Source organism: Acomys minous, assembly GCF_964271855.1.
Source record: "Acomys minous genome assembly, chromosome: 15".
Classification (NCBI taxonomy): Eukaryota; Metazoa; Chordata; class Mammalia; order Rodentia; family Muridae; genus Acomys; species Acomys minous.
The window spans coordinates 69,274,216-69,286,493 of record NC_140497.1 but is presented as its reverse complement, the minus strand read 5'-3'; the positions used below and the strand labels follow the sequence as shown (position 1 = coordinate 69,286,493).

General features: G+C 37.0%; 1 protein-coding gene across 1 annotated transcript in view; it reads left to right on the top strand.

Moving 5' to 3' along the window:
• Positions 1 to 626: 626 nt before the first annotated feature.
• Positions 627 to 12,278, top strand: part of LOC311585390 (transmembrane protease serine 11C) — a gene marked incomplete at its 5' end in the record, with an annotated part of 51,382 nt that continues 39,730 nt past the window's right edge. Inside the window, 2 exons of the mRNA XM_084760539.1 lie at positions 627 to 682; positions 7,151 to 7,266. Coding sequence (XP_084616665.1) covers positions 627 to 682; positions 7,151 to 7,266 — 172 coding nt within the window. The remainder of the gene's footprint in view (positions 683 to 7,150; positions 7,267 to 12,278) is intronic.

The following is a 12,278-nucleotide window of genomic DNA, read 5'->3' as shown; positions in this document are numbered from 1 at the left end:
GGAATGATGTCCAAAACCTGGGAAATTGCTGGCTAAGCCCATATATCTTTTAATTAAAACTCAACACCCTGTAGGTTTCTGAGTATCAAACATTCTTTAAAAGAGCACTAGAATTAAAGCGGTAGTAAAAATTTCAGAAGGGAATTCATGTAAGGATGATACATGGTTGCAAGAGAGTTATGGGTTGGAAAACGTTCAGATCCTAATGGAAGGTTAGGGCTTCAGGAGCCATTGGCCACTCACGGGAGAACCAATGAGAAAACGCCAGGAGTTTTAGAAATGAGGTCTAAGCAAGGAGTGGGAAAAGCAAAGACTGCCTTTTGATGCAGGACACGCAAATCCACCTTGTGAGGCCAGTCCATCTGGCTGCTTCCTTAATTTTAAATTTTGCCCCCAACTGGGGTGATAGGACTATTTATTACTTATGGATCGGCGTATACACAGCTCACAGTTTACTAATGTTTTAAAGTTAATTGGTAAATGTTCGGAAAGCACTTTGAAGATGAAAAGTTGTGTAACTGCTAAGTATTATCATTATGCCATTATCATAAAACACATAAAAGCCAGAGATTCTCGTAAGGTAAATAGGTGGAGGATGACTGCGCCACGCAGCACTCAAGGGGAAGATGGCAAGGGGACAGCCTCGGCGGAGCGAAGAGCCATGGGCATCCTTACAGAACAGGTGTGTGCAAGGGGGGGGGGAGGGGGCAGCAGGAGGTTTTGCCAGGGCTCACCAAGGTAATGCTGAAAGGACTATCTGGCTATCTAATTAACCTGCCTTTAAGGGTCTTAAAAATGAGCAGTTCCTTCCTCTTCTTGTGGAAATAGGAGCAATACAATTCCAAAACAATGGGGAAATGATTATAATGGATTAAGTCTTCCACTGACTTTATTCCAATGAGTAAAGAAATGGTACCAACCAGATGTGTATTAAATATGTGCCTGTGTTGCTAATAGTGTGGGGTGCTAGAGATGTAGTTGTGGTCTCTGTTTTACATATAGTGATACTCTCCTGCTTGGAAGTGCTAAGACAACATTGAAGTCTCATTTTTTTTTTGTTTTTGTTTTTATTATTATTGGAAAACTACAGTGCTTCACTACTCTATATTTTTGAGTGGCATGACTTAACATTCAGTTTGGAAGTAAAGGCAAAACCAAGAAGACTTTGATTCCTGACATTAGCAATGATGCATTAGCTAGTAATTGGTCTGGAAGCCAAAGAAATGTGGACCAGAAATTTCACATTCACATTTTAATTTTTAAGCCAATTGGACTAACAGAAAGCTAAGTGTTTACATACACATTAGTCTTTCTAGCACTATTACCGAACAGAGGTATTGATAAACTCATTGGGAACTACTATAGTTTTTTAAAAATTGGCCCAAGTATGGATAAAATCTACAAACTGAGTGGCCAGAATATTGGGATATTGCAACATCTCGATATCCAGCTTTAATGATGCCACTTTTCACATTCTCCTTAGTATTTAGCTTTTTTTTTAACTATTAGAGAGGCACAAATATTTTCAATAAAACTAAGTTACTGTTTATCATTTTGTTTACTTACCAAAGTCTACACAATTCTCCTGCCCTAAGTAGTGTATTCTGCTTCATATTAACTTGATTGCTTTCCTATACTCCATATATGTATATATATGGAGTAGTACTCTGAAGACAAACTCTACTTTTCCCTCATAGAATTAATAATTTTAGGCCCAGGCCACAGTTGAAGGCCCCTGTGTGTTCTCTATAAGTAATCCTTTGCATCAATAATCTTATGAATATCTGAATGATTCTAATATAAACTTCGTTAGTAAAACACATGTGGAAAATTGACATGTGTTGTTAAAATCAAACCAAGTTTTTCTGTTCTTTACCTCAACTTCTTACCAAGAATCAACTTGTTTAAAGTTCTGCAGTTTGTTTTTCAAACAACATTCTGTCTAGTAGTAAGAATTTGAGGATGTAGAATTCACATACCTGATGCCTAACGTTGTTTATAGGAATATTCTAGAGAAAAGAATAGTAACAAAGTGGAACTTTCTTCTTGAGTTTAGGAATGTGCTGTTCCACAATGAAACCAATAAAGCCTTTGGGAATTGGAAGGATTTCTGGCATGTGAGGAAAGTCCTAATCCTCACTCCTACCCATAGGAAGATCACTATAAAGGTTGGCTCCTCTTCCTTAAAATCAGAAGCATAGCGTGGGTGGTTTGCAAATTCTTCTATGTCCAAACTAGGAAGTTTCTCTTCCCAGGAAATTTACATTAGAGAAGTTTGGAGTCAAAGGATGATTCCCTACCAGACAAATCCCTATACCCAAGAATCACTTTCACGTAGCTCGGCAGGAAATCAGAAGATAAAACAGTAAATAGTCTCTAAATATCTATAAATTATGAAATTATTATAAAACTGTTAGTATTCACTTTTTGTTTATAGAAGCAGAATTTTACACGTATTAGTCCTATCTACCATAAGGACACAATTCAGAAGAGTTGAAAAATAGACCCCAACCTTTTGCCACATCAAAATTTTCGTTTATAACATTTTCATTGGGACTGATTCTGTGGCTAGCTGTGTGAGTAAAAGAAATATGTATGAATTTACTGATAAAATATGGAGGAAAATGTCTGAGAGCACATGCTCACGTGTAGGATTAAATTACCAAGTTTTACTATATCATTTAGACAAGTACTTCACTTAAATTATAAACACTATCCTAGATTCCATATGTGACTTGATCAGACTAGGGAAAATATATTTTCCATCTAAATGAAAAGAATCTTTGAACCCAGGAGGCCCACTCAAGGCTAACCTAGAGAGAAACGGGAAAAAGGGACTGTATATATCTGGAGTAATTCCTTTTTTTTCTCCCAACATCAAAAGTTCATATAGACATCATATAGAAACATTACGAGACACCAATTTCTATGTGCAAACAACTTAGACAATGTACTCTTTAACAATGAGAATCTTATCTGAGGTAAAATGAAACTTCTGTGAAGACATGGAAATGTCACTGACATTGGAACCTTAGCTGACACTGTTTCTTTAGAAAAAAAAATTCACTCAAAAAATCAGTGCCAATAAATAAAAAGTGGGCTTCCTGACAGATATTTTATTTGCTTACCAAACAAAAATATAGGTGCTAATATAGGTTATAAAACATGGCTAGTATTTATTATAGTCACTAAAAGATATATTTATGCTTCTTGATGTTAGAAATATCCTACAGACATCCATATAAGCATGTAAATATTTAGCATATGTATATGAACGGTATATAGACTAAGTAAAATGTAAAATATAAAGTATGTGATATGGCATATAAAACAAACTATGAGCTTTTTCTTACTCTAAAATAAAATACTGATATGTGTACATGTATTGACGGTAACTCATAGTTAATACAAATATATACATATACTTATATACATAATATATAAGTATAAGAATATATATATGATTGAACTGTACCCTTCCATTTAAATATTAATATTCTAGCCCCTAAAGTCTCAGTATATGAACATATTTAGGGAAAACTGAAGTGGCGTGACTAAGGAAAGGTTATTGGGTAGAATCTAACAAGACGGTATGACTGTGCTTATAAAAGCCAAGGAGTCAAGATATGAAAACAAAAGAACAGTGTGAAGTCACAGGAGGAAACCCATCATCTACAAGTCAAGGAACATAGTGTCAGGGGTGTGAACCTGCCAGAATCTTATTTTCAGGCCCCCAGTGTCCACAAGCAAGAGCATGACTTTCTGCTCTGACCATGTGTAGTCTGTGGAACTTGCTACGGCAACGCTGCAAGCCGACAGCAGGTACAAAGCACACAGAACAGGTTGGTTTAGTACAATTCTTTCGTGTTACATTTACATGGAAAAATTCAAAGTGGTTAACAAATATGGTGACTATAGCTTCTTCTTTTAATCTCTATAGACACTTCTTCCACGTTTGTGTATATCAAAATAAAATAGCATTTTACCGTGCTAAAAATAAATATATTTTAAAAATCGCTTCCCGGTTTGTAAATAACAAGATAGTTTCTTATAATAGCTTTTAAAGGACAGGGGAGGGCTCAGCAGGTGAGCTTTTTGCTGCGCAAGCATGAATACCTGAGTTGAGAACCACAGCCCCTACTTAAAAATCCAAACTTCAGGCCCAGTGCCTATAATCAGTGTAGAAGAGGCAAGGGCAGGCAGAGTTTGGGGGTGGGGCTGACGGGATCAGAAGCTCCAGGGCGGGTGAATGACTCAACAACAAAGGTGGAAGTGACTGAAGAGACACTAGGCTTCCTGAGGCTGTGGCTTTGAACTGAGTGACTTGCTGGGTTTTTTTTTTTCTTCTTCTTCTTCAGGAAAACATTACACATGACCATAGCTGTGAGATGCTATCCCAGGGAACCAGAGTCCTCACTAACTTAAGAGGTTTTTAAACACATGTGCCCTTAAAATAACTTTAGATCTGCTTATTTAAAAGGTGGGGAGAGAAAGGCACACAGCATTGATTTCTGACCTCTGTAAACAGGCATTTGCACCCCACCACATACACACATACACACAGGATTTTTTTTAATGAATTAGTTTTTTTATATTCTTTTATACTGTTCATCTGTTCTTTCCAATATGTACTTAATGCCTAAAATTTTAAACCCTGTGATTTGTAAATAATAATGAACAAATTCAATAACTGAGTGAAAAACAGCAGATCCCCGGAAGTTACATATTGGGTGATTTTATTCTATAATGTTCTTGCAGTACAAAAGCATAGGAAGGGGAAATAGAATAGAGATTGTCAGGGCTAAAGAAGGTGGGGAAATAGAGGATAAGGCCTATCATCATCAGGGCCTCCCGTGATAGAAATGCTCAATATCTTGGCTTTATGCATATTAATCAATGTCCAGGTTGTGGTATTATAGTACTATAAATAGTATAGTTATATACATATATATACATATATATATACATAACTATAAATTACCATCAAAGATAACTATTTAAAAGGGTTAAAAGATTTTATATTATTTCTTATAGTTGCATAAAAGTCTGTAATTGCTTCAAAATGGGACACTGATTTGAAAAGTTTTAAAAATACACAAACATATCTAAGAAGAAATTCTGCAAAATAATTCAATCAAATAATACAGCAGACCAATGTCACGAAGGAAAAGAAAAGGTAGAATTTGAAAATTATACCAGGCTTTAAAAATTGACACACACAACAACCAAATGTAATAGAGAAACTTTGATTTCCCTTCGGCTCCGATAAAAAATATGTAAAAGACACGTTGAAGACACGTTTAAATGTGAACTTGGTATCAGTGGATATTTGGACATTAATGGTGGCCTCACTAGCTGTCTCAGTGGGCATAGAAAAAGTACTGCTAATTTTCAGATGGAGTGTAACGTATCTAGGGTGATGCCATGACTTTATTGTAACTACCTGAAAACTTTCATGCAAACATCAAGTAAATATTACTATAAAATATTAATGGCTAAGTTCTGAAGGTTATAAAATATGTGGCCATCTGTCCAACTAGTGTCTTTTTGATGTGTGCTTGAGTTTTTTTTAAAGCTATGGTTCTATTTCCTCCCCCTTCGTTCCTCTTTTCTGCAAACTCTTTGAAGGAAAGATCAGCGGTCAGGTCTCCATTTGCGCTAATTACATTCTCTTTTAACCATGTTATTCCTAAAGCTTTCTGTCAAGGTCACCTGGATGATGCTCACCTTTGACTACCATCTCTCTTCCATATTCTATCTGAGCTACCTTCTATCGCAGCGTTGACTGTTCCCTGCCCTCGGGTGACCACCATGGGCCTCCAGAACTGACTTTGCCTGGCTTTCCCATGCCTGTTGTCGCCTCTGGCATACATCCCCTGCCAGGTCTTTTTTTCTCTCTGACAGTCTAACAAAAATCTACACAGGTGATAATGTCTTGGTCTTTTTCTCTACCTACAGTTATTCCTTTTGTATTTTTATCCACTGCCAGAGTGTAATCTATGTGCTCAGGAATGACAAGTTAGTATAACTAACTCATCCACCTATTCCAAATTTCACATTTATATATCTAACCCACATTGAGCATCTCTAACAATACTGCTGCAGAAAAGGCTTCTTCATCTTGCATGATGACAATGCCATCTTGTAAGTATTCCAGCTAAACACCTAGAAATCATCTTCAGTTCCTCTCTTAGAACTCATTTTTCTATTACGAGATCTCTGTCAGGTTTATACTTAAAATCTATGTAAAATGGAACCTCTTTCTTCCAGCTTTATTGCCCTGGTCTCGGGCAGTACCATTGTCTGTTTCCGTTGTTGTAACATTCTCTGTCCTTCCTTCTCCTTCTATTTGTCCTCTGTAGTTCATTTTTCATAACATCCAAAGGTGTCCCATTAAGACATTAGGCCAAGTCCTCACAATCCTCTCCTTAAAGCTGCTCTCAGAGAAAAACCAAAATTATTCTCACAAGGCTTGGGAAAAGCCGGCCTCAATGCCTCTCAGGCTCATTTTTTCATTACTATGCTCTCATTCTCCTCCATCTACACTATCTAGTATATTAAGGCCATCCTTGCCTCTGGGCCTTCCTGGGCCTTCTCTTTGTCTGGAATTTTCCAGCTGTCAGTATTCATAACTTCCTCATCTGTGCTAACACTTTACCGTCTGGGATCTAGCCAGACCACCATACTAAACTATCAGTTTATCACTCCTGCAGCTAATACAAGCAGCCATATTTCTGATCTTTCCCAGTCCTGCTTTTCCTATAGCACTTAGCACTTAGTACCTTGTAGCCCGGTTATACATTTCATTTATTTATTTATTTTTGTCCCATCTAGCTCTATTCAGTAGTTTGTAAGCTTCAGAGGAACAGAGGTTCCTACAGTAATGTCTGGCAGAGTAAAATAATTACAAATACTTTTTGAAGGGATAAATGATTTAGTATTTAGTATTACCATTGTCAACCATAGGTAGTGAAAACTAAGCAGCCTCAATGCTATATCCGCTACCTCTCCACAGTTTCTAAACTCCTCAGTCTCCTGAATATATCATTAATGTAAAATAGCACAGTTTTACACTTAATATTAAATTCATATGTCTTTCCATGCGTCCCAAAATGAGCTCTTACTGACACTTTCCTGTTCTTTTACTCAGAACAGAGTGCAAAACACAAATAAAACTCACAAGGTGTGGCAAGATTACCCTAGGCATCTTAACGGCCGTGACTGCTGCAGTAGTAATTGGACTCATTGCCTATTTTGTCGCCTGTGGTAAGTATTCATTACGCTTGTTGGTTCAATCACATGGATTTGTTGACTATACATTGGGAAAACTAATATTTTACCCTTATGGTCATTAGCACCAACCTCACTAACATTTAAAACCTTATTGAGAGATAACTGATATATGAAAAAATTCCCATATAATATATTGTAATGAGTTTTGGCATATGAACATTGCACAGACTTTGTCCCCAAGAGACTTTATCCCAGTGTAAGAGGTGTGGTTTTGTTTCATTTTGTTTTGTCTTTTGGAAATATTTTGAGATTGAGACTACATTGATGAGGAAAGTAGACACAGTCCCTATTTCTTGAGCTTAGTAGCTCTAGAAGGAGCCAATCAATGCACTAGCAAGTACATATAAAAGCTAAGGACCTGAGAGTTCTTACTACAGAATATGATTTCTTACTCCAAAGCCCGTGTTTCATCTATAAATATACCCTACTCATAGAAGTCTTCCTTAAATGTAGATTCTTCTACAATATTAGACAACAAATGGTAAATACCTTTAATTTTTTCATATATTTTATGAATAAAATAGGAAAACTTATGAGGTCACTGAGTTTATTTTTTCTTAAAAATAGAGCATCATGTCAAGTTTTCTGTACTTTGTTCTCATCACTTTAAGCATGATGATATTCTTATTAAAAACAATTTATTTAACATATTATGAGGTGCAGTGTCATCATTTGATATATGCACATGTTTAATGATTAAGAGGGTTACCATGTCCATCTCTTCAATTATATCACTTCTATGTGTATATAATCTTCAAGTTTTTTCTTCTTGTTCCTTGTAAAACATCTGCTTGTAAAATACAGTCATCCTAGTGACTGCAGGACACTAGAACTTATTTCTTCATCTGACAGCACGTAGGCACTCGTCGTCTGACCTCTCCTCACTCTCCCTTTCTGAGCACTTCCTGGCAACCACTGTTCTGTTCCCTGATTTTATGTAATCAATGTTTATAGCTCCCACAGATGAGTGAGGACATACAATATCTACCTTCCTACATGAGGATTTTTAATAAAAAGTGTTTTCCTATATTCGAATAGCAAATATTTGAGAATAATCACTAAATATATATATAAGTACTGAAAATAATGGTAAATATAGTGATATTTATTTTCAACTCAAGTGACAAATTTACTTCCTAGTGGTTCTCCTGATAAGTTTTCTGTTTCACCAATGGTGAAGTACAAGCAGGCCCAATATCTACCAGACGGTGCACGCTTACATAGAGTAGGACACAAAGTGCTTTAGATGTCTCATCTGCTGCCTCGTGGATTTTGTAAATTGTCATAACAAATGCTTTTTAGAACATTGGCCATAGGCCCCAACCTTCTGCTTGCTATTTGACTTTTATTAAATACCCACATAAGCAATAGTGATGCTCCTCTGTTTATCAGTAACTTTACAGTTATTCTTCTCCTAGAAGCCAAAAAAAAATCTGAAATCAGAATCCAGGTTCATACAAACCCCTTTTTAGAAAGCAAAACCCTAACCTAGAATTGATTTATCTTTCTCAATTACATTTGAAGATCAGAATTAACCAAATTTTTCATAACTCAGGAATATTTTAAATTCTTATGCTTGAAAATAAAAATTCCCACAAGTAGAAGAATCATAGTTTCTTAAGTCTATCAGAACGATGGTCGTCATACATATAAAAAATCTTCCCTGAAATTATCTTCTGAGGCTACCATGTTTCTGCTTTACATAATTCATGAATCACAGATTGAGAAGTATTATTTGAAAACCTGATAGTAATTTCTAGGGGAAAAGTTTACATTTATAAGAGTCTGTCTAAACTCACTCAAGATCCACTTCAGTATATAAAGGGAACACAACACTGACACATACAGGAATGCAATGTGATCTAATGACACACCCCACAGGAAGGAGAGCTGCAACCACTTTAACTTTATCTTCCATGTATGCTATTATACAAACTGCAGAGACAGCTGTTAGCACTGCTAAAGCATGAATTACAGTCATAGCATATGCCAAAGTCTATGAATAATAATTACTCACTTAAAAGATGTACTCTAAACTCAGTTGTTCATCAAGAGTGGGTATGAGAAACTGGAGGTAAGGGGAGAATACTTGAGATTATATTTGGAAGTAGATGAGCTTTTATTTCTCACATTAAAAATCACCAACTTAATGTGTGACGAATTGTTATTTCCCCTTAACATCAAGCTGGGAAACAGACTTTATGAAACAGATCAATGTTACCCTAAAAAGGCCCTTAGAGATTAAGGAGCATAACAGACTGAAGCCTGACTCCCACATGGAATATCTAAAATATAGGTAGGTAATGGGTGCCTGGGCAGGCAAGGTGGCTCAGTGGTTAAGAGAACTTGCTGATGGTTTCCCAGAACACCCATCTACCAGGCCACTCACAAATTCCTGTAACTTCAGCTCCAAGGTTTCCAACTATGTCTTCTGGAGGCACTCACCAACAGGTGGCATACAATTATACAGACAAACAAAAACATAAATAATAATAACCCTTAAGACAAATAATGGTTTCATGATGTTTCAGCAGCATCAAGAAGAGGCAATCCTCATGAACATCCAGAGTCAAGGCGCAGAATGATGTGTTTCCTAGGGAGCAAGTAGAGGCTTCCTGGGAAAGAAATTGCATCATTTGAGGTCTTATCCGAGAGACCACCCACAAAGCATTAAGACCTCTTATTAAAGAAGTGGTAGATGGGTCTTAAGCCTAAATGCTGACAAAGGAATAAATACAAACAGAATAGAGATGAAATTGTCAATGAAAAAGAATGGTAGTCAAGACTACACCAGCAATGCCAGAAAGCGCAAATCAAAGGTCAGAAGAACACAGAAGTTGACACATACCGATTTCCTTTTGAATGCTTCTGCAGTATTTTGTAGTTCACTATTTTAGACTCCAAACCTACAAATAATGAGGCATATATTCACAATTATTTCTTCACTAGAGTCAATAATTAGCTAAAAAAAAAAAAATAGCTGGGTAAACCAAAACACAGAACACTTTTCCCTCATGGATACCTTCCTTTCTCTGCTTTATGTTACTCTAAATGATAAGAATATGCTGTCTGCTTAGGATACCTATTTTATTTTATGCATATGAGTATTTTTCCTGCATGTATATTTGTGCGCCCCATGTCTGCAGTGCCTACTAAGGTCAGTAGAGGGCATTAGATCATCTGGACCTGGAGCCACCATGTGGATAACAGTCACTAAGCCTGGAACCTCTCAGCTCCTGAGCCACATCTCCAAACCTATATTTAGCCAACTTCTAAGGAAGGCACCTAGTACTCTTAATAAGAGAATGAGAAAAAATAAGGGTACATAAAAGTGTCCACAAACTGAGTTAACATTCATTCATTGAGTAGCTACTTCTGAATTAAAGTGTTGTGCTAATATAGGTGCTTTACATAGTAAGTAAACAACTATAGCTGTTTTCAAATAGCATTGGAGGATCTAAAATTTAAATTTCACAGAACTTTCACATATTACCCATTGTCATTATTGTTTTGACTTTTCCAACCTTTCTAAATGCAAAAGTGATTTTATGTTCAAAAGGTACCAAAAATCAGGCTAGATTTGGATCTGCACATCATCTTGGAAAACCCCTATTTCAAATCATTGAATTTTAATGCCAACTTTTAGAATCACTTGCAGAGTTTTTTTTTCTCCTTTATTAATTTATTCTTGTTACATCTCAATGGTTATCCCATCCCTTGTATCCTCCCATTCTTCCCTCCCTCCCATTTTCTCCTTATTCCCCTCCCCTGTGACTGTTTCTGAGGGGGATTACTTCCGCTGTATATGTTCATAGGGTATCAAGTCTCTTCTTGGTAACCTGCTGTCCTTCCTCTGAGTGCCACCAGGTCTCCCCCTCCAGGGGACATGGTCAAAGGTGAGGCACCAGAGTATGTGAGAAAGTAATATCCCACTCTCCACTCTACTGTGGAGAGTGTTCTGTCCATTGTCTAGATCTGGGTAGGGGCTTAAGGTTTACCGCCTGTATTGTCCTTGGCTGGTGCCTTAGTTTGAGCGGGACCCCTGGGCCCAAATCTGCCTATCATAATGTTCTACTTGTAGGCTTCTAGGACCCAGAGGTTTTTAAAGAGTACTACAAAATGGGTTGGCAATGTGGCTCAGTGATAGAAGACACCAGCTTAGGCTGTATGAGTCTCTAAGTTCAATTCCCAATGACTCAGAAAAAAGAAAGAAAAAAGAAAGAGAGAGGGAAGGGGAAGAGAGAAAATATCACATTAGTATACTACTCCTAAATTATAGCTCTATACGATGAGTTCAGATGTTCTATTGCACAGCAAAGTGGAGACAGATTTTGATAATGCTTTGTTTGATACTTTTTAGTCTGTCTTCATATAACATTGAATTATTTTTCTTAGAATTTTATACATGCATACAATATATTTTGATCATAGTCTTCTCTATGCCTTCTCCTAGTGCCTTCCATCCCCAGACCCCTTCCAACATTCTGGCCTTATTTTTTTAATAGTCCACTGTTTCCAATGTGGGTTACCTATATACTCATGAGTATGGGACCATCCACTAGATCAGTGTGGTTCTCAACCTTCCTAATGTGGCAGCCTTTTGATAGAGTTCCTCATGTTGTGGTGACCCCCAACAATAAAATTACTTTGTTGCTACTTTATAACTGTAACTTTGGTACTGTTATAAATTGCAATGTAGACATCTGACATGTAGGAAATCTGGTATGTGAACCCCTCAAGGGGCCACAACCCACAGGTTGAGAACCAATGCTCTAAAGCATAGTTAACCAACCAGAAGACAGATCCTTAAAGAAAACTGACTCTACCTCCTCCAGAAACCATGAGGTTGGGATAGGGACTCAGGAGCCCCAGCTCTTCCAGCTGAAATGTAGACTGATTTGATTTTATTCCAGCACCCACTGCTGCTATGAGTTCATGAGCACTGTGGCCCTGACATACACAGAAGTCACGGTTTCATCCCAGTC